This window comes from Lonchura striata, chromosome 4 (genome assembly GCF_046129695.1).
Source record: "Lonchura striata isolate bLonStr1 chromosome 4, bLonStr1.mat, whole genome shotgun sequence".
Taxonomy (NCBI): Eukaryota; Metazoa; Chordata; class Aves; order Passeriformes; family Estrildidae; genus Lonchura; species Lonchura striata.
Window position 1 is genome coordinate 63,843,300 of NC_134606.1, and position 25,914 is coordinate 63,869,213.

General features: G+C 35.2%; 1 protein-coding gene across 2 annotated transcripts in view; it reads right to left on the minus strand.

Annotated features, from left to right (window-relative positions):
• Window positions 1-25,914, minus strand: part of LRBA (LPS responsive beige-like anchor protein) — a 363,130-nt gene that overhangs the window by 85,738 nt on the left and 251,478 nt on the right. For both annotated transcript variants that reach the window (XM_021541470.3, XM_077783018.1), the window contains 3 exons: window positions 14,945-15,085; window positions 13,650-13,769; window positions 4,889-5,041 (listed from right to left, as the gene is read on the minus strand). In XM_021541470.3, the coding sequence (XP_021397145.2) occupies window positions 4,889-5,041; window positions 13,650-13,769; window positions 14,945-15,085 (414 nt within the window). The remainder of the gene's footprint in view (window positions 1-4,888; window positions 5,042-13,649; window positions 13,770-14,944; window positions 15,086-25,914) is intronic.

The following is a 25,914-nucleotide window of genomic DNA, read 5'->3' on the forward strand; positions in this document are numbered from 1 at the left end:
CACAGCTAATGATCTAGCAATCTATTACTAGTAATCTCCACTTCTAAGCCTTAATTCACATATCACATTATGGTATGCTGTTCTGTAACTATTTTCAAATACACAGCTGTGGAACTAGGAAAAATATCACAAAGAGATTTTTCTAAGATAACACACAAAAAAATCCAGTACATTCAAAGTTCCAGGCTTTAACTCTGTATCTATATTTGACTAACAGCAATAATTTCAAGAGAATGAAAGTAACATAATTCTTTCAAAATCAAGTTTTGTCTTTTCACCCAGCTCACAAAACCTGCAGTTCTGAGCATTGCTGTGTGTTAGCTGGCAGGGGATGTTGCTTTTTCAGTGCAGCTTGGAATAAGGTGGAGTTTCCTGTGCTAAAAAGTAATGCCCCATATTGACTGATATCTATCCTCTAATTCTCACTGGAGATTTTTCTTACCTGAGACAGTTCTTAACACTGATTCATGGTGCTCCACTAAAATATGTATTGGGGCAAATGACTGCCCTACCCTACCTCCATTTTGCTTTTCATGGTTCTGCCACGGTTAGTTTTGTGCATAGCATCTTTATGTATTTAAGCAATTCATTTGTTTCAGAAAGCATCCCAGCTTCCAAAAACTACATTTTCAATTATTTGAAGATTGGATTTCAAAACTTTCAGTCCAGCACAGTAATCTCATCACTTTTCTAATTTGTCTTCCATTTTCCCCAGCATTGAACGAAATGGATAAACCCTAAATCATGAAAAGACTAACTCTGCAATAAAGCACTAAAACACCTAAATTGAGATATATTGTGGAAAGCTGTCTTGACAGACCTCAATGACTTCATTATCATGGAAGCAATCTAATTCTCAAAAAGCTGAGGCTCATCAAAGCTGTGTGAAATTTAGTTACTATCTGTTGATTAATAGTTTCAAATTAATTCTTCCCAATTCAGACATGCAACTTTCAATGACAGGATAAAATTGATTATTTACGATGCAGAACAGAACTTCCTTATTGGCATTTTTAGCTATTCCTAACTATCAGTGGGAAGCATAGGGCTTTTCCCTGCGTTTCATCTAGTCTTTGTAAATGTCTACTTTTTGATGCAGGATACAAAGGGCATTTAAAATTTCTATCAGCTTGAATGCAGTAATTATCCCCAGATCCAACATGTAAAATTAAATGTCTAAAATAGAAAACTGTTCTAAAGGAGAGCACCTAACATAACTAGGACTGTGAAGACAAGAAAAGATGTCAGAAAAATCTAAGTTTTAAAGGTTATATCTGTTTCTGTGTCTGACAACTACTGCTAAAGGTTTTGTTTAGGACTTCTGTACCCAAATCACATCTGAGCACCTATCTCTATATTCTCCCAAGTTCACTTCCCATTCCTATTTCCTGTAGGTCTTTCAGAAGCATGGGAGAACTAAAAATTGTTAGGTATTTTTGTTAGGTATCAGATGAAGATTTCATCCTCTTCTTTGTTCATATACCAAATGCTTAAGGTATTACAATTTGGAAATAGTAAAGTGAGGATCCAACAGCATGTTGAATTTGAGATTTTTCTGTTTTGTTGGGGGACAGGAATTATTATTTTATCTTGTTTAAAAGCCTGTGAGTTTTTTACTATTAAAAATACTAATGCTATAATTCTTATTACGCACGTATTTATAAAACGAATTTAGACAATAATACAGTTATTGTTAACTGCATCTGTATAAACGAAAAAATATTTTTAGATGTCTTAGCAGTTATTTCATGGCAGTTAACATAGTATGCCTGAGATTTAGAGCTATATATTAGTGTTTCAGAATAGTAAAAACACAGTCACTTTTCCATCAAAATCTGGACTACCTCAGAAAAAAATAACCTACCCCATTACTGAGTTGTGTTATTATAAAACATTGTGTATCACAGACTAAAACGAAATACCAACTATATGCAGAAGCAATAGATGCACTTTGGAGTTCTTTGTACTGCTTAGAATGACATACTGATGCTACCATTTAGCTCATGATAACATTACATCAATCAAAATCCAGTTTTAATTATACACCATTCTGCTTTTTCTCTCAGAGCAAACACAGAGGGAATGCAACAACCTATTTCAATTAAAATACACACTTTATAGAATTAAAAATAGGCTGGAAATTACTTTTGAATCAGCTATCAGCCTGTCAATTAATGCTCTGAACCCCTGCTATTGACCCAGTACTGTACAAGCTGTTATTATGCCCTGTCCTATGTATCATCTGTTCCCTGTGCTGCTCTGTTCCAGAAAGACAGACAGCTGCAGCAAAATGTGCCTGCTCAACCTGAGGACCATCTGACTTTAATTGTAGCACACAGCTTGATGTGGGTCTGGTTATGAGAAGCCGAAGTATCACACTGTAATAATCTGGAAAAGCAGAAACCTGCCAACATGAGGCTGCAAACAGGGGCTCGGGCTGTCTGGCTGCCTGACGAGCTGCAGGAAATATGATTAATGAGCAAGGTATAATGATATCAAGAACCCGATTAGCACAACAGAAAGGTCACAGATCAAAGTAGTATGCATTTCATGAGCTCCAATCGTTGTATAAGATCTGGGGACTTTAAGAGGTAAACTCAAATGCAAAGGGGAAAAAATATCTGTGTGTCATAGCTTACAAAATGAGCACTTGGAATACTGTAATCCCTATTCTGTCTGAAGCAAGAGACAGCAAGGAAATATTAGCTGAATACATCAAGCCCGTGACACATTGTAGCAAGCTTTTCTTGATCATATTAGTGTGGATCCGAGCTTTAAGCATACTTCCTAAACTATTCTACTTGAAAAAGAAATTATGCTGATTTGATGCTGATGGTATTCAATCCACCAAATATTAACAAGGAAAAGTAATTTAATATTTGCATGTAATTTTCTCAGTGTTATTCCACTGCAAAAGTGGAGATCACAGAGGGCATCATCCACACCAGCCAGGCCCGCTACCACTGGGAAAGTTTAATTATGTCAGACAGAAACAGTTAATGTAATTCATTGGCAGAGAGGTTTAAATTTAATGCTACCAGACCAACCAAAACTTGGTTACAGTTTTATTTTATTTATTAATTTAATATTTATTTAATTTATTAATTACAGAAACAGCATCAAGGACCTACAGCTGCAGGTCCTACCCATTTGGTAGGACACCAGACATCATTTGAATGATGTTTGGAACACTTTAATACCAAAACTTTAATTTGATAAATTATTTCATACTTTTATAATTACCTTAAAACTTAAAAAAAAAGAATCTTTTTTTTTTCTGTCCAATTAATACTTGAAAACTGTAAAATTTCATGTTGAGAATATTGCACAAGCGAGAGCTATCAAAGAGAGCTGCAAGAAAGGCAGACATGAACAGCAGATAGGGAAATGAAGGTAGAATGAGGGAATGGTAGGTCAGAGTATACAGAGAGATGAAGGTGAGAAAACCTAGCCCATGGCTTGAAATGAGGAAAAATAATTAAGAACTAACATCTTAGACAATGAGGAAGTGGGAGATTAACTTCACAGTGGGGAAAGACAGATCCGTAGCTAATAGACTAAAAGTATATTTTACTGCAAAATCTGAAACACCAGTCATAAGAGATCAAGACCACCATGTGCCTTTGACAAGCCTGCTCAAGAACACAGCTTTGCATTTCCCAGGTTATTCTGAAGCACCAGCACATGCCAAGCTCACAGAGGTGTCAGGCTACCTCCCCTACCTATCACCACAACTGTGAGATCAAAAGCTGAGTTTCAAATATGGTTTGCCAAGTAGTCCTGCTAAATGTTACTGTATTTCATATCTCATTTAAATAAAATTTGCACATACATATGGATGAAGGAAAACACTTAGTCCACCCAACATTCTTTGCGATTACTATGGTGCATCTATCACTTCCTGCAGGAATCTAGGCCACACAGAATTTCTGAAAACCATAGTATCATTTCACCAGTAAAAGTGCAGTGTAAAATATTCTAATAAACTTATGAACCTCAGATTTCTCCTGATGTAAAGGTTCTCCAATGTTATGAAGCCTAACATGCTACCAACAACAGAACTTTTGCAATTCCCATTTCCCAACTTAGGAGTATCAGGATGCTATTCCCAGTTAGCTGGCTACCACATGAAAAACACAGCTTCATATTTCAAAATTTTCTAGGAAAAGCTTGTTATTTATTTCAGAATGCCATCAGTACAGAATGTTTAATTCTGAGAAGAGCCTAACATAACTTTTCAGAATGCTATGAAACCCACCAGTTATGCCTGAAACACCACCAGTGACAGTGTAACAGCTATTCTGCAATTCATTTCACTGTCCAGAGGGCACAGTGAAGATAGGCAGTGCTAACAACTGCACTTCCCAAAACAGGGAAGAGAACAGTAGCACAGGTTTGAGAATGAAGCAGGCAAAGGAGAATTTAGTTCTATTTTCTTGTAAAAAAGGCTCTGAAAAATATCAATTTAATAGAAGAAATGGAAGAGGTGGCAGAAGATTGAAAATGCCTCTTTGGAGTTATATGGACACTGAAATTAAGAAACCTAAAAATAACATTTAAGTCACAAATATTAGTATGATTAAACAAGCTTTTTCAAGCTTTCTGTAAAGTGATAATTTTGTTAGTACTTTAGAACCACAAGAGCTGACATAGAAAAAGGGTAAGATCACCTGTATATTTAAACTGCATTCAAACATTTTTGAGCAAATCTAAGACTGAGAATACTATATTCCTTTTTTCTTCCTACATTTGTAAATCTGTATCTTCATATATATTCAGACATAGTTTTATGTAAATTATAAATATATATTGTAGGCAAATATGCAAATTATTTCAGAAGAATTTTGCAAGACAGAAGTGACTGGACAATAGAAGAGAGCCATCTTACCAGCCTGTTTATGCGAACAAATTCTTCTGGGGTTTTGGCCCATGGTGGAAGTTCAACATCAGACACCACTGTTCCATCATCCATCACTCCCAGATTGTAATTGTTGCTGTTGACAAATATCTCTGGGAGGTAATAAAATTCGGGAATCAGTTCCTGTAGATAAATTAAAAACAATGCCATGTTATAAATTCTGTCAGAGGATGCAGTGTGTCACATTAAAAAACAGTAATTATTAGGATGGAATTAAACAAAGAGAATATATAAAATTTTCCCACAGACATCCCCGTCCTTCCCTAGAAGGGTCCCCTTCTGCACTTTCTAAAATTCAAACCTGTAGATATGACTCCTTAGGATGCTTTTAATATCACAAAGAACTGAGACACAACAGGCTATAAAACCAATATGTCAAAACATTGGTTTTGGTTGCATATTATGCACCAAGAAACTTACAAAACCAAAGTAATGAACATCACATGACACAGATAATATTTAGTGGAAAGGCACAGACAATCAATGATGATAAAAAGTTGTGGAAAACTGATTCTTTCATATTTTAGTACAATATAAAATTTAATGTGCTAATGCACGATTGGTAATCTACAGTTGGGTGAAACCAGCACTGTAGATATTAATTATGAAGGTGTGAAACCCAGTCATAATCTTATTCTCTCTAATATAAAGGATCTAAGAACATAATATTTAGGCTATTACCTAAGATTGTTCAATGCCCAGAAAATTGTAAATTGTAAATTCCAAAATACCTGGAGTTATGCCACATGTTCCATAAAAAACAAACAAACAAACAAACCAACCAACCACAAAGCTGAATAGAGTCAATATTTTTCATTCACACAAAATTCATTTACTCAATTATGTGTCTAGTCTATAAATTGCAAGGAAGAACCATGCAAAATTTCATGCACAAGAGAAAGAGGCAGGGATTTCACATGGTTACAAGGTCTGCACTAAATTCCTTGTCAGGATCCTCACTGCTTTAAACAAATGATGTTTTGATGATCCAAGCCTGTGCTGAACAGGACTGGAACTCAGCATTAACACCTCTCTGGCTGGCCTACTCTGGCACCTCTGCTGGCACAGCTACCATGGCTGAGGAAAAACAGTACAGGAATTGTGATTTCTAAGTCTTCTCAGAAAAACAAAGTAATAGTAACGGCTAAACAAAAATTTTATTAAGCAGAAAATGACACATTCTAGTGTGAAACTGAATATAATAGGCTATGAAGGAAAATTAGACTCAAACCCATAAGGATTTTCTCCTGGATAAGTGGATTATTTCCTTGTTTTGCAAACAGACCTGCAACTTCATAAATTGTCATGCATTTTATAAAATACATAGCAGGTAATAAATAAATTTATCCAAGTTAATGGGATTAGAGCCTTATTTATACACTTTCATAAAAATATCTGCAATGTCTGGGTATAACACCTAATAGAAAAAGCCCATAAAGACATAACACATATATTTCTGCCCTATATTTTAAACATAGGTTGGTTGGGTGGGTTTTTTGGGGTTTTTTGTTTACTCCTTGAGCTTTTTTTGTGGAACTTGATGTTGTCACTTAAATACACCCAACAAACCTGGCAATCTGACGGATTTAGAAACATTGAGCCACTAAATTAGAGAATTTACTTTCTTTGTAAAGAAAGGATCGATATACGCAATTGCTTCAGGAAGTGTATTTCATAGCAAATGAGTGGCGTAAAATCGGTCTTTCATACAGCAAGTGCAAGCTGCAGGCCACTTGAGAAGTAGGGAAAAAAAATCAGACTGCCTCAGCAGCTTTATCTACCAGGGGTGGAGGATGTAGCCAGCCAGAAGATCAGCAGATCAGATCTGAAACGCAGTCCTGACATGGGTCAACAGCTCAGTGGTCTCCAAGAGAGCCCCTCAGGGCCAGCTATGGCATGAGCAGCTTTCCAAATGGCTGTGCAAGGAGGAGGTCATCAGATTGCGGGCAAGGTCAAGCCAAAGTAGCCAGGGCAAAGACAGGAAAGATCAAGCAGGAATTAAGCTATTATCACCTCCATCCTTGTGTGAAACACTGCTTGGCTTTGAATCCTACATCTTTTTGTTTACAGTCCCCCTAATTAACTAGGGTAAAAAACATGCTTCTGTACCAAATGCTCGACAAGTAGTTGATAAAAAAGAGATTTGAAACTATTTTACTGCATAAGAACAAGAATGTAGCAAGGATAAACTATGTAAAAAATAAAGTTTGTTAAAAAAAAAAAAAGTAACACTGAGGTTGCTACAGTTTTTATCATCACAGAAATCAGCAAAATAAAAGCAGACACATAGGACTATTAATTTGATAGCAGAACACACCCCAAATATGAAACCATACCCTGTTTCTGAACACTTAAAATACAAGCTCATTACATATGTTGCCAATGCTTTTATTTCTCCTTTAAATATGTATCTGTACAGCTATTCATTAGTTTCTTCCAAGATCAGAAAACATTTAGCTTTCTAGAACACATTGTTTTCATTAGGTTACACAGAAACAATATGCTGGAAACTTCAAAATTACCTGTAATTTCTACTAGTTTAACTATCAGAAACTTTTCATAAAGCTTTTCATTACTCCAGAAATGAGTTTTCAGAAAGTTTTTCACTGTCACCATTATGATACATTTCTACAAAAGCAGTTTCTTTGTTATGTGATTTTTTTCTCTTGGCCATGTGCTAACATTTACCTACAGAAAAAGGGAGTGCAAACAGATGCATGTGGCCATTGGAAATGAGAGCCCATTTTTAATGCCTTTATAAGAGTGAAAATTATAACATTAGTTTAAGGAAAAGTTTTTCCTAAAACCAGCAAAAACACCTGATCACAAAATATTAATTTTTATCAAGTTAACAAATATTCTTCACGTATTTGGCAACTGCAGTCCTTAAGAGTCCTCCTCAACTGTATTTGTGGAGTCTTCTTTATTCTTAAAATCTTCAAATCACATGAACAGACTGACACTAAGACAGCAGATGCTGACCCACATGTGCAACTCCAGAAATAACAGAATTTCCTGGACACACGAAAATGTTAAAAAAAAATAATGAATGCACTTTTTGCTTCTTTTGCATGGCAGGAGGAATGAGTTAGTAAATGTTTTCACACAAACATCACATGAAGATGCAGGACCACACATGAGAGGCCAGAATGAAGGATCCTTTAATATCACCCAGAACAGTGACAAGGACTGGACTAACACAGGGCAGATACAGCCTCTGCATGGATATTCTGTCAGCTTCTTACAGCTAAATGGTTCTGAACTAATCCATGCTTCTGATTTGTAAAATCATTAAGTGTGGGGTCTGTAGTTTTGTCTGCACAGGTTTTCCTTTGGCTGTTCTAAAACTGCTTCCTGGCAGTTCCAGTGGATGGTCCCAATGGCCATTTTGTGGAACCCAGTATATTTCAGTTCCTTATTTGCTCTTCTATGCACCCTTCCAGGTACTATAGAACTACATGATTCATCTCATTCATCACATCAGGGACCTCTTCTTGCAAGATAAAAGATTCTAGTCTGTTTAGATTTCTTCCTTCTGGAGGTCTTCCCTTCCAACTAAAAATTTTGGTTCCCTCCCTACTTTTTCTAACTCTGCTGAGTGCCTTCTGAAATTTTCCACACTCAGCATATGTACAGAAATGGTACAACTGCCCCACATTTCTTTTGTTCAAATTTCACAGAAAAAGACAAAACATCTCTATGATTTGTTGAAGCTCTTGTTTTAGGATTTGTGTTTGGAAATTATTTCCTGAAACTTCCTTGTTTGAATTCACCATTTCTACAAGGAAGAGACAAGATATATCCTTATGGTAAGCAATACTTCAGTTGTTTTTGCCAAGCTTTTCGCTACAACTGAAGAAGGAGTTCACAGACAATATCAACATAAACCTAACATTCAGTACTTACTAAAGTACAATTTTTCTCTAACAAAAATTGCCCTATAGCACATGAAAACAGTGATTCCTAAGGAAAATTCACTAAAAATATTTTTTACAAAAATGCAGTATCAACAGGATGTCAGTTTAACAGTGGTAACTTATTTTCATATAGACCACCATGCAAAAAAATATTAATGCCAAAAAAAATTAATTCATTAATGCAATTAATTTTTTTTCTTTTGTTTAGAAAATGACTGATGCATTTTCAAGCAGTGTTATATGATCTCCAAAGATATCTAGAAAAAATGACAGATCCCTAATCCTATTAAAACATTTATAAGATACCAAATTTTCAAACTAAATTATTTCACAATCATGTTAAGCAATATTAAGCCTATATATAACCTGTCAAGCAAAATAATAAAAATGCATATTGGAAGTCTAGACTTTTATTCATATTACCACACTTAATTTCTTCTGTTAGGAACTTAAATGGCATTCAAGAAATATATACTAATCTATTAAATTAACTCAAATTACATTTTTTTTCATCACACTTTCTGATATACACATCCAGATGGCTGTATTTTTAACTACTGTAGTTCCCACAAATTACCATGCACAGTTCTGACCGAATGTGGAATATATTTTCTTCCTTTTTTTTCAACTCAGGGAAGTATTTTCCCTGTTAGCACAATTTTACACAAAACCAAATTTTTTATGAAAACCAAATATCTGCATCCTAAGTATGTTAAACATTTTACTGCACAAGACATGGAGTTTGTGATTAAAAATCTGAATTTCTAGGTACTTGCTTATGAATTTTGCTGGTCATTGCTCTTTTTGTGACTACTATGACATGAAATTTCTTATATAGAAAGGCCATGTTGCCAGTTTCACAGCAACTTTATTCAGTAACTTTTGAGACTCTAAACATGAAGCTTGAATTAAAGAGAAACTGTCTAAAATTATGTTATGCTAATGAATTTTACAATAAGCTTGCTGAAACAGTATTTCTGTACCTAAAGTCATCTGTTTTACACTATGAGGATCATAATTTGCCAAACACACCTGTATGAGATACAAATTCAGATATTCAGTAGCATTCCCCCAGCCTTGCAATAGCTGCCAGCTGTGTGTCAAATCACAAGATTTCACAAATTAGTGTCCATTTTATGGTGGAACAATCTAAAACAGTGTAATTGGAGTTTACTAATGTTTTATTTAATATTATGATTTCCTAGCATCTCTTTTTGAACAAAACTAATCAAATTCACCAAAAGCAACTCAAAGCACAAGAAAAAGAAATAAATACAAAGCAGCAGAGGAAAAGCCATGAACAATACACAGCTCTATACTAGTGACTGTAGCTTGGTGAAAAATTGTGAAAAAAAATCAGTTGAATTAAACCAATCTAATTTTCTTCTGAAAAGGAAGCTGCAGTAGTGGATGGTGAAAGAAAAGGTGGCAAGGTGCTGCTTTACTTTTGAGAAAGACCTCTGAGACTGCCCCAGTCTCCCATGACATTCCTACAAACAAACTAGAGAATGGAGATGAGATTGGCTTACAATAATGTGGGAGTAGCCAAGCTGGAAATCCATATTCCAAGAGCAGTTATTAATAATAGTTCACCATCAGACTGGGAAGACATGGTAATGGAGTCTGTCCTGCTCTTACAACAGGTTAGCTGACAAACCAGAAGGAACAAGTGCTTCTGAATAAGTGCAGGGAAATACTGCCAGGCTATACAGGCTTGCTTTTTCTGGGGTATTAACAAAGCTAACCAGGATTGCTAGCACCAATAATGTAAATGAATAAGTAACTGAGTTAATGGTTATGCCTACATAGTACTTTAAAAGTACCAAGTGGTACTCTCATAAATTGAACTACATTCAGCATTCTTCAATGCAGAATATTTCACTTGAAAACATACAGCTAATCATTTAAAGGCACCAGTCCTGAGCTAATTAGTAAATAATGCCAGAGTGGTAGTGAGAACACTAGTAAACTTCCAAAAGATTTTTAATTTTCATTGCTCAAATAAATGGATAGGGAGAACAAGGAAATTGAATTTTATGCCACAAATCACCTCTTGAAATCAAAATTTGTGAAGTTCAAGCAAAGGTTATTCTACAGATGAGCACTGGTTGCATGCTTTGATCATCGATCTGAGGCTTTCCCAGGATATGAACACAGATTGGTTATGACAACACATATGCTTCAGCTTTTTCTGCTGAAGTTATACCAGCCAACAAGAGTTCTTTCCAAAGCCAGCTCTTGTTAGTCCTTTCTGTAACATAGAGTGCTTCCAGCTAAGACTAACAATAATCTTAGGACAGTAGCATCAGTAACTGCATTCATTCTTTCCACAAGAGATTCAAGGAGAAGTAATTTCTTGTAATCAGCTCAATGGTTTAAGTGTCACAATTTTTTCAGCTGGAAGAGGAACGAACCCTTCTTTTTCCTTTGTGTCCCCTACTTGCTGATAACTACAGGAGCACAATTAAAGTGTTCCAATTTGTTCAGGCTCTTCCACGCATGAGTCAACTAAACACATTCAAGCTAAAATGTTGCAATTCTGCATGTAAAACCTATACTCTGCATTTAGCCATGTATATCACAAACACTTGCAATGTAGAGCACCAAGTATCAGGAAACTTGGTTTTCACAGCTGTAATGAAATATGGGGCATACAGGTATTTCCAGTGAAGATGGAAACATTCAAACATTTTCCTTTCTAATTATTTAAACATATCCTATGGAAATCTCAATCTCATCCCCTTTCCTGGTTGCTCATCCAATCTCACTAATAGACTCCTGTAGTCAATCTTAATTCTCACTCAGATGCTTCACAGCAGTATCATGTAATTCACAGCAATTCACAGTCTCAGGAAGCTGTAAGCAACTCCAAGAGATCATCCCTTACAGTAGGGATGCCTCTAAAGGCACTACCAGCTTGCACATATATGATTTCCAAAAGTCATCCAAGCATTTCTGAAAAAACTCTTCCTACACTGATTGCCAGGGAAATACTCATTGCTTTTATTTTTTTGTTAGGAAGGTTACTTTGATTCTAACCAAAATCTTCCTGGTATTTAAGACCATTAATTCCTATCCTATCTAGCATGGGCAGTAGAGATTTTTTCCTTTTTTTCTTACAGCAGTTTCCATGTAATAGAAGGACACAAGCTCCTCCTCAATCTGCTCTGCTTTAGAAGAAAAATAAGCATAGCTACTCACTCTTTCCCTGTATTCTATTCAAGACCCTTGCATTCTTATCATTGTTCCAGTGTGAATTCTCTCCAACTAGCCTACAACTGTGGGTGTATTCCAGCTCAGACCAAATTAAAGCTGGGCAAAAGTGAAGATTTCTGTCATACCTTTTGAAAGTTACATTATTTCCTGTTGATGTATCTTCCATGAAATGTTACTCACTATTGTTATACTACAATACTGCTAATTCACATGCACTGGTGATGTACAAGAAACCCAAACCTTTTTTTGTTTTTCCCAGTAAATTGTTCCTTGTCTTATAACTGTATGAGAACCTGCATGAAAATTACAATTATTACTTTTCCCTAATAAACTTCAACTAACACCTTTCTAAAATAGATTTTCCCTTCTGCAAGAAGCGCTATCCATTTCACTACACTTCCAGTACCTCCCAATCTAATAGCAATGGAAATTGAGGCCTAACCTGGTATTATTGAGAAGAATTCTGCTCAGTACATCATTCAATTTTAATAATGAACTGCTAGTAGCTATTCTCCAAATACAGTGGATTCTTTTAGACAAAGTAATCCCAGCTCACTCATAAGACAATGTAAAAAACTAAGATCATCATCTGCTTCTTCTCTGTTCATAAGGTCTGTTACCTTTTCTCATCAGAAACTGTGATTGCTTTGACATAATCTCTTCTTGATAAACATGTGTTTCATTTGCTTGTCTCCAAGCTATCTTCCTGGCACTTAAACACCGTCTGTTTATTTGCCTAAGTATTTTTCTGTGAATTGTAGTTAAACTCACCTCATAATTTCTTGGCTCCTTTTTTTTTTTTCATATTAAATACTTTATTTGTTTGCTACTGTTATCTGTCTCCTTCTCCATTTCTCAAAAAAAAAAACCCCAAAATGCACTCTGAAATCTGCCAATAGAGTGGGTTACAAGGAAATTAAGCCTATAATGACCAATTAAATTTGAAAAAAAATCTAGTGTGTTTGTTATTTCTAAACTCTTCTTTCCCAATTTCATATAGACATTATATCTTTTTCTAAGTGGAATTAATTCCACTAGTCACTGATTGCCTTTGATTCTCACAGATGCAAGAAAGACATCCCTTTTTCAACACTACTAGTTGATAATTTTTTCATTCCAGTAATTTGCAAACCAACCCTTTCCTAAATTGTCTGCTCACCATAAATATGAGTAAATGATTTCATGTCACTTAGGTCTTTTGCTGGTTGCATGACATCCTTGAGCTAGACCCTGATTTTCTCCAAATTACACTCATCCATCCTTCCTTCCATTAAAAAAATCCAACTCTGATATTAATATACCTTCTTGGATTTGATCTTTCCCACCACTGCTAGCATCTTTGTCTTCTTTGTTTCCCTCCCCAGTTCAAAATATTTCAGGGCTACATATTTCTCAGGGCTAAAAATGTTTGCTATAGTTTTAGAAAAGAATTCACTGAACTATTCTCATGAAAATAAAACCATGTGTCATCTCCCTTGCATCTTTTTTCAAATAGTGGGGTGGCTCCCAGACTTCTTCCTTCCATCCTACACTCCCAGCTACAATAAAGGCAGAGGCAATATAAAATATATCTTAACACCCTTCAGGAAATGTTTTACCTTGATGTCAGAAGTGTCACGCTGACTGTTGCGCCATGCTCTTGCAATAGACGAAAAAGTCCTATCTGCATGATCAAACTTCCCACCTTGCAGATTTAGGAAAAGTGTTGTGAAGGGTTCCTAAATACATATAAAAAGATTAATTAAAAAAAAACAATGCATCTCTTCAGAAATTTCAGGGTAAAACAAGGAATTTATAATTCTTTTGGGTTCTGGTTGCAAATGATGCCATTTTTCTGACAGACACTTGATTAATAGCAACAGTTAATTCTATTATTTAAGAATGAGAAATACAAACTGATCCTTGTTAGTTCAATAAAATGCTTTTTAATCTTACTCCATGCATATATATATTCAGATAAAGAAAAGCAAATAAACCAAAAAAAAAAACTCAAAGGCTGAAGTAGAAGCTACAGTGTGTGTTGGTTATGACACAAATTGCTTTCAACAACATGAACAAGCTCAGATGCCTTAGATATTTATTAAACTAGCATGTAACAAAAATAACATGTTTTGCTTTGTTCGAGGTGATCTGTTAATCTAAAAGATAGCATTCAATACTGACAGCTTCAGGACTGTTATTGTTTTATATATAATTTATGATTTAGAAAAATGTTTGGAAGATTTAAAAGCCTCCTCTTAGTTAGAGAACACTTAAGCACATATTAGTGGATAATTGCTTGAAATTAGCTAAGCACTGTAAATTACTTCAAGGATTTATGTACGCTTGTACATTCTAACAGGCTTTAATTAATGATGTGCTGCTAATGCTTTCCCAAAGAAATTACTTCCTAGGAGATAAATCACCTTTCAATTTTATTGAAAAATACATTGTTTAACCAATATATTATCAATATGTAGTAGCTCAAAGTTACTCCTATAAATTGTAGCACATTTTTTTTAATTAATAATTAAAATCACAGAACTTCATGATCATCAGAAATCCATTCACTCATTAGGAGGGCAAAATTAAATATATTAATTAAGAACCACAAATGCTTGGTGCTTGGTACTTGGTTCAGTAAGAAAATATGCAAGGAAGGGAAGTTAACCATGCTTAAAGAAGTATGTACACTAAAAAGCAATTTTTAAGCAGAAAAACCTTTACTGATTTGAAAAGGCTGTACCAGAAAAACTGAAACTTTCTGCTTGAACTTTGGAGCATATTTCTCCTATGCTATCGATTGCAATTACTAGAAAATTTCAGTACTCTTATATACCCTTCAGTATTAGTTTAGATTTTTGTTGCTTTCATTTTCATTTAAAGGAAAAGTATTTTTAAAAGATATACTTACAATCCTTAACAACCACGTGAGTGCAAAACTTGCTGTTGAATAATGAGTGCCATAATGAAATTTTGGGACCTGGTCGTCTTCCCATGATTCGTATCTCTCAGCAAAGAACGCTGCTCTCTTTGGGTTCAAAGCTCCAATAGGCTGCAAGATTGACAAAAATAAACTCATTAAGCAAATAAGATTAATGTGAATACTATCACATCATACTCGCCTTGCTCTTTCTTGTAACCAGAATTATTGCCATACATGGAGAAGAGTGAGTTTGGTGCTTTGCAAAAGCAGATGTTGGTTCTTGTAAGCACCTGAGGAGATCTGTGTACTTGGAAGCAGGATTCCATGCACACACACACGGCTGCTTGGAAAAATCTCCTCTGCATTGCTACAGGCTCCATTTACTGCTGATTCAAGTCACTGATTCCATCCAATTCACAGTGGAATGTCTGGGACAAAGTGTTGTTTAACTTGGGTGCCTGTGGATATGTGTGCATGTTGGATACACTATTAAGCAAACAGTAAGCAACATTGCAGAACATTTTTTGGACATTTTTTTGGAGAAAAAAGTAGTGATTGATGGGGTGGCAGAATATTAACAGTGGGCTTGGAATTCTGATATTACTTTTCTTGTTTCTATGCTTTCTATTTGCCACCTCAAGCCAAGTTTTACTTAATTCACAGAATTTTAACCTTTGAAATAGACAAATGAAAGATCAGAATTTTTATATAAAACATCGATATAAAAGAAACAACATATGCATGACAAAAAATGTCTATCATATTTTAACCAATACTATTATTCTTTGCTCATTGCTTACCTAGAATATAAACACCCAGAGATTTATTTAAAAGTAGGAAACATAGGATTTTGTTATCTACAGCTATGCATTTCCTAAGCAGACTTTTGTATAAATGATTTGAAAAAACATGAATATAAGTCACACAAATCACTGAGAAACCCAAAAGTGAATTCAGCTATTTCACATGTAAGATGCTCTAAGAGTTCTAAAATATCTTTGAATATATGAGCAAAATATGTATGCAATACAATTTTGTATACAGATTGAGCACACAGTATGTGTAAGTTATGTTCATCTGTATGGACAATGAGTGCATTCAAATACAAGCAAAGAATAAACATGAAACAATATTTCCTTCTCTCTCTTCTTCAAGAATAAATATACTTAAGAATACACTACATGTGAGGAAAAACTAAAAGTCCTTGAACAAAAGTATCAGTAAGCTCAACTTTAATTCAAGCAGAGTTAAAGTGAAAAACTCTTTCTGCTATTGAGATTATGATTATTCAAATAATTCTTCTTTGCAGCTCACGTGAAATTTGGCATATAAGCTTCAAAGTATTTTCTCTTCTAGGACAGATTAGGTCTTTGAATGACCTAAAATCTAATCACACATTTTTTACTTAGAGCACCTTTCACATTGCAGTAGGATAAAGAAAAACATTTTAGGTTAATTACTATCTTTGCAGTTCACTAATTTGAAATATAACCCTTGAAAAGAAGTTTTTCCTGTATAAAAGGATTTTTATCTGATTTAGCAAATTTATTCCAGGGAAGTATGAAACTGACTCCAAGAAGTCTCTTTGTGACAAGAACCATTTTGGAATCTCCATCTATACTGGTTTTCTCTCAAGGCTCAGATATGCTTGAGGGAGGAAAAGAAAAAAGAAGGTAATTTGTAGACAAATTATACAAATTAAAAATAGGAACAATGTTGTGCTGTATGGTTCTGTAACATTTTATGTATTCTCTTGATCTGCCTCTATTATTACTCTCCAAATGAGTACAGCCCAAATCAATAGTTATAGAATTACATTCCTTTAATATAAAGCTAAACCAAATTAGAATTGATTCCGTTCTCTTTTCAAAAAATAAAGAAAAGGTATCATGCAGAGATCTATATAGCCAGAACCCACAGTATTGATTTTAGCTGTTATTGTTACAGTTGGCTTCTGAAGCCTGCAACAGGACAACTATCAAGACATGTCACATTTATTTGCAAGCAAAAAAAAAAAAAAAAAAAAAAAAAAAAGTCCCCAAATGAAAAAAGCTTAGGGGAAAAGAAAAAAAAGAAAAAAAAAAGGACTGTGGAGCTGTGCACTGACAATGATACACTATCAGCTTACTCAGAGAAGTTACAGTGGGAATACACACATTGAATTATACATTACACGAATACACTGATTTATTGTGGTAATAACATCCACCTCATTAAAAGATTCTGCTTTGCTGCAGTTGGAGGGCTACATATTGTTTACTGCTATAAATTAATGGCAGTGCACAGAAGACTGTAGAGCCCTTCTAACAATAGATCTGTAATGACAGTGCTGTATATCACAGCTTCCCCAGCAGCTTCATAATAAAATGGAGACAATGTATTGGGCTAATACATTCTACCAGGCAGGCCCATATTTTTCTGACAACTGCTTCTAAGGATGAGGTGATTCTACTGTGTTACACTGCACTGGGCAGAGTTAACTACAGAATAAAGAAGAAGAAAGAAAAGAAATAATTTGAATATTCTCAGTTATTTCATATCGCAAAATTAACAGGGAGTCATGATTACACACTGTAGTCCCTCCCCTGTGGACAAATGCCAAGGGGAAAAGAAGAGCTCTAAACTAAGCTGTGCTAGATGTAGCTGTGAAACCACAAATTTACACTTATCAACACAGTTTCACTATACCTTCTTAAGGAAGGATGAGCTGAAATCCTCAAATTCCAGAACATATCTTATTTGCAGCACCTCTTTTCCCAGAGGAAAATCAGATATTAGTTCACCAATAAAAAATGCTTATTTAGATCGAGAGGGAAAAATGAAAAGTAGAGAGAAAAATTCCAATGAGCAAAAATAAGAGATTACAGGAGTAAAAATGAAGAACCAAATCACTGATGGCTGCAAAGTTTTCAAATCATATTGAAAAATGAATGATGTGTATGGTTTTCAAGTCAGTGTCCATTTAAAAAGAGGATCCAAACTGGGGCAAGAATTGGATTTTGTAAAGTAGCTTTTGTTTTCACTTTTTCCAAGGTGTGATGACCTGTTTTTTGTCCCTAAGTGGTTGTTGTAACAATATGTGCTACAATCATGAAAGTTAAAAGCCATTTTTAACAAAACAATACAAAACAACTAATTCGATATTATTTTTTCAAGTACCCTCAAATATAGAAATACCTCAAAATAAATAATTTCACATTTCTACCAAGAACTGAATATAGTAGATCTCAGTATTTGGACCAAACTTGCTTGCTTCCTTTGAAACATAACAAAGAAAAATGGTTTGCTGAAAAATAATTGAGAAAACATACTGACTCTTATCATCTACTCTGTCAAATATGTTCAGACACAGTAGTGCAGAGTTTTATTTGTTAGCTCTTACTCTTGCTCTGTGCCAGGCATTGGAACACTGACCCATCTTGCCTTTGCTTCGAGGCCTCATTGCACCCCAGAGAAGAAAGCAGAATGTTCACTGCTCCTCTAGAGAAGGCAGAATCTCTGCTGGACTCTGCCACTCATGTTAAAGAATATATAAATTTTGGAAAAACACTAATGATTTTAAATAAACAGATTGAAGTCTTCTAAAGAAAGAATTACAATATGACTATTTATAGTTCTACATTTAAGAAGATAAAAGGTGCTTTTTACTCCTATCTAATGCACCTTTGTATTTTAATTAGTGTTGCTCCAAATATTTCACATCTTCATTATGAAAAAAGGAAAGAAATTAAAAAACAAAAAAAAAAGAGGGGGAAAGAAAAGAAAAAGTGTTTTTCATTGTGATTTCTTACACTGTTTTCTTACCCACATATAACCAGGTATTTGTATTCCAGTGAATACAGTTTTTTGTGTTACTGAATCATGTTTGGTAGCATCTTTGCCAAGTATGATGTTGTTTCCCACACATCTTATTTTCAAGATGACTATCTGGTTTTCATTACTGATATTTTTCATATTGGGCCTAAAGGACCAAGGGGACACTTAGGTCATCTCATTTAGCCTTGAGCTTGTGTGACAAGAGGTTAAATGCCTTTGCATTTTATGATTTTGAGTCCAACTATTTATACTTGATTACAGCACAAGCTGTACTTGGCCAGGCTGCTTTCCAAAAAGGCATCTGACTCCTGAGTACATGGACAATCTGCTACTTTTCTTGGAAGCTTTTTCTTCTGATAACTCTTACCCTCATTCTAAAAAATATATGTATTCCAGTTTGGTTATGAATTTACTGATGTGTTATCAAAATAATCTTACTAAGCTTCTCTCTGACATATTGCAAAGTCTCTACTTGCCCAGTATATTCTGAATTTAAAGATACTTGCAGACTATAACTAGACTTTTTAATAAATATAAGAAGTGGAGCTATTCAGGTCTTCCATTTTAAGGCATTTCTTCCACCCCTAAGATTTCTCTGCTTGTCCACTTATCAATGTACTTTAACATTCAAAAAACTGAAATGTGTTCAGTATTTCATTGTTGTTTTTCTCCGTAAATATGCCAACTGCTGCAAACTCTGCTGCACTCAAACCTTGCTTAGTTACTTTGTGTGTCACCAACACAAAATTGACTGAACTAGTCAATACTTATTGTCAGTAGGACATCCTTATCACTGAGTAAAATTTCTTTTTCCCCAACAGAGATACCATAACAAGATACAATGGTTTAACTAAACCCAAACTTTATTCACTTAGGTCAGCTGGGAAATATCTGAGAATAAACTCATATAGTGTAGATCATTACTCTCTCATCTGTCATTTTTGGGTTTGAGAACAGCCAAAAAATGCTATTCCCCTCTCTCAACCTAGTCTCACTCACTGCTAGACCTCACCATTTTTCCTCTCAGGTAACCGGCTCCAGTTTCATTAAAAATTAGGTCCCATCTTCTTAGAGGGCATCTTACCTTTAATGAATATCTAACTCAAACTTATTAAAGAACCATATCCCAAAGAAAACAACAAACACAATTATCTGCTGAACTGTTTGAGCTGCCCTCATTGATCAACCAAAGTGTCCTTGAGCTGTAAGATTTAAAAAATCAAAACAATTTAGCAAGGATAAAAATAGTCCTTACCAATTCATTCACAAAAAACCCACTGGTTTCACAGCAGATGCCTCCCAAAACCTACATCAAAGACTAGGCTAGGAGGGGGATATACAAATTTGGATAAATCAAAATTTACCTGAATCCAAAGTGACAGAACTTGACAGAACCTTTTTATTCTTCCTCAGTAAGCATTTCAATGATACACAATAATTCTGAACTGATACGCTATTTTTTATTATTAATTATGAATTATAATTTAGTCACTTGAGAACATGAGCAGCTACTTGAATTTCATGTACTTAGTTAAATAAGGAATTCTCTAGTTGAACTTGTATACACAATGTTAAAACTGCAATAATTAAGAATATTAGTGAGAGTACTCTGCCTATCTTGATATAAACACATCATCACATTCTGTTTTATAAACTTTTAAATACTCCAATTTCTATTCTCATAACTGAGAATTTGATAAGGGCTGAAGGATAAGCAAAAAAAGGTCATGTGCATGCACATTAGAAGTATTTGTACATATTGTTTATATTTCAGATGTTTTTAAGAGCACGCATATTCCTTTGAGACCACAGGAACAGTCAGGAAAAACTGATCTAAAGATGGTATAATAACTAGAATGTCTGAACACGTTAGTATAAATAATACTTAATGGTGCAAAAGACAGAAGACTCCCCAAGTTCCCAGTTAAAAAATATGGGTCATAAGCTAATGTTAAGCATAAAAAAGAAAAATAAAAACCCTATTATGCAACATTAGTGATGTTTTAGCAATCTGTCAGTGACAGAATATACCTCAGGTCACCTAAAAACTCGGAGGAATTTGAATTTAAAAGAAAAATTTCCATGCCTTCACATTACCAACAATAGTATCAAATGCTGTTACAAGCACCTGTAGCTGCTGAACTGCAAACTAATTAAGGACACACTAATGAAGTACAGTAAGGTTTACTCACAATCACCACAACTGAATGTGTCACACACTTTGCACCTGAGGTATTACACCTTAATATTGCTGGGAAGCCAAACTGAGGACAGTTGTTATGTGTTGTATACTTCAAGAGGTTAGGGAGAAAGGAAACAGGGAAATCCAGCTGCTTGCAGGCAGTGAGTAGGGTATGGACTTACTCAGAAAATAACCCTGCCAGTTAAAAGATAACATTTGCATGCACTCTCCATCCACTTGTTAAGTGAAAGAAAACCCTGCACTGTTATTCCCTTGCTTAAAACACAAACAAACAATACTTTTATGGATTTTGAGAAATAGGATTAAGTGAGAAGCCACACACACTGGAGTCATAGCAGGAGATGAAAACATTTTCTGTTTGCCTTCCTTTTACAGACCATGTTCCTAGCCAACATATCATGCAAGCCACAGAAAACAGCTGCCATTGTACCTAACACAAGATCCACATAGGACAATCAGAACTCAAAACATAATCCTTTTTATTTGTACTAAGAGCACAGGACCTCAAGCCAAAAGCTGACACGAATTGACATTTGCTGCAGATTTCTCTCAGGGCAAACAAAATAAACATTATTCTCTATCACATGTAAGTACCATGCCTGAGAAAATGAGCAGCAGAAGGCTAGAAAGAGGTACTTGGGAATGTATAAGGAGGTTTCTATTGTAATCTGTACTGTTTCATAAAACTACTCCAGACTATAACAATCCTGAATACAAATAGTCAGCTAAGAGCCTATCAATGTATCTTGTTTCACATATGCATTGCTCTGCTCCTAAGATGAATTCATCCATCATCTTATTCCCAGTTTCATAAAATCTCCAGATTAGTCAGCCATCACCTTCAATACCATCACAGATGAGCATTGTCAGAAAGTTTTACCAGCTCCCTTTTCACACTCTTTTTCAGATTAGCATCTATGCTGAACAGTATAAAGTACCAAACAAACTTTTGGAATGTCAGCAACCAACCCACTTGGGAAACAAACCTTTGTTTATGACTTTGAGGCAACTTCAAGTGACTGGCTGATATAATATATAAATTATTTTAATTCATCTTATTAAACTGTTCATGTCAAACTTTTAGGATCATACCATCTTTTCTTAGTATTTTTTGATATTGGTTTCCTTCATTTGATCTACATTTTTGTCTGTTGATGTTTGAATTTTAGAAAGATCAGTTGATGTCTGCATCAAAGCCCAGGCCTGAGAACTACCTTTAGATTATTCCTTAAACAAAGATTATCATTATTTTACCATTATCTCATTTTCTGACCAGTATTTTTAAGCCGGGATTGTTGTTTGACCCCAAGAGGCCTCCTGCTCCTAGGAGTTTGACCAACTCAGCTCTAGGCAGCTCCAGTTAAGTGAGAAAAATTCCATATTCATTTCCCATATGAGTGCAATTTTTAACTTAGCCACCATCCTGCTTGTTCAGAAATCTGGGTTACACAGATGTGTAACCATAATCTGCTGAGTTCAAATGTATGAATATAAAAAGGAAGAGAGACTATATCAAGAGAATAATTTTCACTTTACATTAGGAAGACAGAAAACACACATTTAGAATGTCTATGGCCCAAGACATGTGTGTGAAATTACTTTCTTTTGATTTCTAATAGATCTTACGACCAGACATGTGCCCCATGGTTTCTCGTGACCATTTAAAAGGTTATGAACCTCTTTCAGGTCACTTCCAATTGGAAGATGACATATGTCCAGGGCACCTAAAACTGAAACAAGAGCAAGATGGACAATAACAGCAGATATAAAATTAGAATACCATTCTGAACATCCACAGTTAATTTTGAACTACAGTTTTTCTTATCCTTGAGAATTACTGCATTGCAAACAATACTCCTCCTTGAGGCAAATCAAGATTAAGATTATTAGGCTTATTACTAAAATTACTCTTTTTGATCATGTAAACTTGGCTTTTTCCCAAATACCTAAATAATTTTTAAAAAATGTAAAAGATTGCTTGAAGACAGCTAATTGATCCTAGAAACTGATATATGCATCTGCAGTACAAATAGGATGCTTCTTTTGACTTTAGAAAATAAGCCTCTGGTGGGAAGAGAACATGGAAGAGAAAGTAAGAATGGAAACGAGAAGCATTTTATCACCCACTTGTAATATTCTTTGGAGAAGGTGGTATGACACAGAGAATAACCAACTAAAGACAAGAAAATCTCTCAAAGGTGATGCTAATAAAAGATGGTTATGACACTGTCATCAAGCAACATAAATTACCAGAATATTTTTTTAAAAAAAATCTATCTGCACTGAGAGTAAGATTTCAAAAAGGATGTTTTGATAAATCCTCTCAAAGATACATTGGGGTCAAATTCCAGCCTCACCATGTCTCCACAGGAGTTGTGGAGAAACAGAACACTGTGGAAATCATGTTTGTTAGAAAAAAGGTCCTGAGACAGATGCCACATGAAGCTCAAACCAACGTATCAACTCAATCTCCGTCCTTAAAGTGAAATAAGCAATTGACACTAAAATCCAAACAGTTGAATGTCTCTAAGGATCATGTCCAAGTCGGGCTTAACAAGCCAATAGCTACTTGATTTAAACAAATCCGTCTTGCTAGCAGCTGCGTTCCTGCGTTTTCCCTCGGAATAGTCTCGGGGTGTCCCTGTCCCTGGTGCTGAACGCCAGGCGCCGAGGCTGGGGGAGACGAGGCTGGCTCTGGGAGGGTCCCTGACCGTGGTGCTGCACACACGGGCTGGGGGCACGGAGAGAGGGACAGAGGGCTGTGGCACATCAGCCACAGACCCATGGGGCCCTTTGCAGCTTTGTCTCCCAATTTTGGCAAGTGTGCTTCTGGAAATGATACAATACAGTGGCTCAGGTGTCAGAAAGGATAATCGACCCATTTTATTGCTCATCCACGATAGCATCTGTCTGAGTGTCACTGTCATTCCAGAGTTTCACAAAATCACTTTCCCCATTTAGAACTGGGAAAAAAATGACGTTATTAAGCCAAAACTTTCAAGGGAATATAACAGACTACTCAACACTTTAATTTGTACTGTTATTCAATCTGAACAAAGAAAGCCCATAATAGTCCTAAAATTCTAGTACTGTCATGGGATGTGAACTTAATAATCTTGCACAGCTTCCTTCAAAGATGGTCTTTGAAATTCTCTTCCCACCTTCCCTTTTCCAGTCTCTGTGTATGCAAAGAAGCCAGATCAGGAAAAGAGGGTCTTCATTGTCCCAGATAGATTTTGCTCTTTTATGGTTTCCTAAATGGAACCAACACAAGGTTCTACTCTGAGTACTTCCTGTTTGTATGCTTCCCCTCTCCTAAAAGTTTCTTCCAACATGGTTCTGTCAAATATTTAGGTCTGTCAACCTACATTTTAGAGAGGATGAAGTGCTCCTCTCCTCCAAGAAACAACTTGTGTTTCACAAAAAAAGCATGAAAAGTTGTTATCTGAAAATGGAGAGGATCTGAGAAGTATATTTTATCCTAAAAATACTAAAATCTATACTGGACTAAAAAAATGAATAATGAAATATGTGTCTCCTTTTCAGATATCACTGATATCCCAGATATCACTCAGGCTGGCATTAATATCCCTAACAGTGTTTCTTAGCTATCCAGAATTCGAGAAAATTTAATGGACCTTCTTGTGCGTACCATGGATTCCGATACAAAGTTTGAAATATTTTACTTCCTGTAATGTCATGTTTTAAGCAGGGATTCACATGAAGCACCCTGAAAGGGAGAATATTTGTACTTTCCTTCTATATCCTGTCCGACTTTGGAATACTTTTAAAATAAGTGGTATCTTCTGTCACAGATACAGATGACAAATTTCCTACCTGAAATACCAGTGACAAGGCAGCCAGGACAGGTGCTGAGCCCAGCAGTGCAAGACATCAAAAGCTTTAGTGCCTAAATTCCATGTAATTGCCTATCAAAATAAGTCACTGCCATTGCACTCACTCTTGTTATTTCTCACACTGTTCTTCTCATCCTCCTTTAATGTCCAATTTTTGAACATGCTTTATGCTTAGAAGGACACCAAGTACTGGTGAGTTCATCGGTTTTAAATGCACTCCTTTTGTGTGTATTCAGCATGAGCTGAATAAAATCTAATTTACATTTCCTACACGAAAGCACTTGATTCACAGAATATCTGTACAGGATTTAATGCCTCTCTAGACAAAAAGATTTCTTTTAAAAATTTGCAAAACTCTAATAAGTTCACATCAAAACATTTTTTAGTTTCTATCTCTTTGCCAAGAGGTAAATAACTAAGCAAATTTCATGCCCATCTCAAATCTGTTTCTGCAAAAGGGAAAATATGAAGCACAAGTTTTATATGCAGTGCATTTGTGCTCCTGAAATGGGCACCCTGCAACAGAATTCAGGTTGGCATGCTGAAGAACCCAACAGCGAAGTTACCATCAGAACAACAAAACTACTTTAATTTTTCATAGTAAAAATAATCTATTCCTTCTCTTCCGTCAAGGTGTGTTTTATATTAGTGACTCCCACATACCAATTAAACACCTCACTTCACTAAGGTGAGAGCTTTTTGTTGCTTTTGTACACTTGACTGGAAAATAAGTCATTACATGCATAACAGCCTCTATAAAATTGATGATGATTTAGCAAATACTGCATGGAATAGATAAAAATATGAATAAAAATATTACTATGTACACATGTAGCTATACTGCAGAGAAAAGAAGATTTAAGAGTAGCATAAATTTCTTCTTCCAGTAGTGTCAGTTTATGTTCTTACACAAATGTTACGCCTGATGAAAGGAAAATTATCAACAGCTGCTTGCATACAGCAAGATCTTGTAACAAACTTTTGAGAGTATAAAATCACGCTTCCATATCTCAGTATTTGCCATGTATTTTGACTCTATTTTCTTTCCTTATCCAAGTTCAGAAATACAATGCGATTTATTG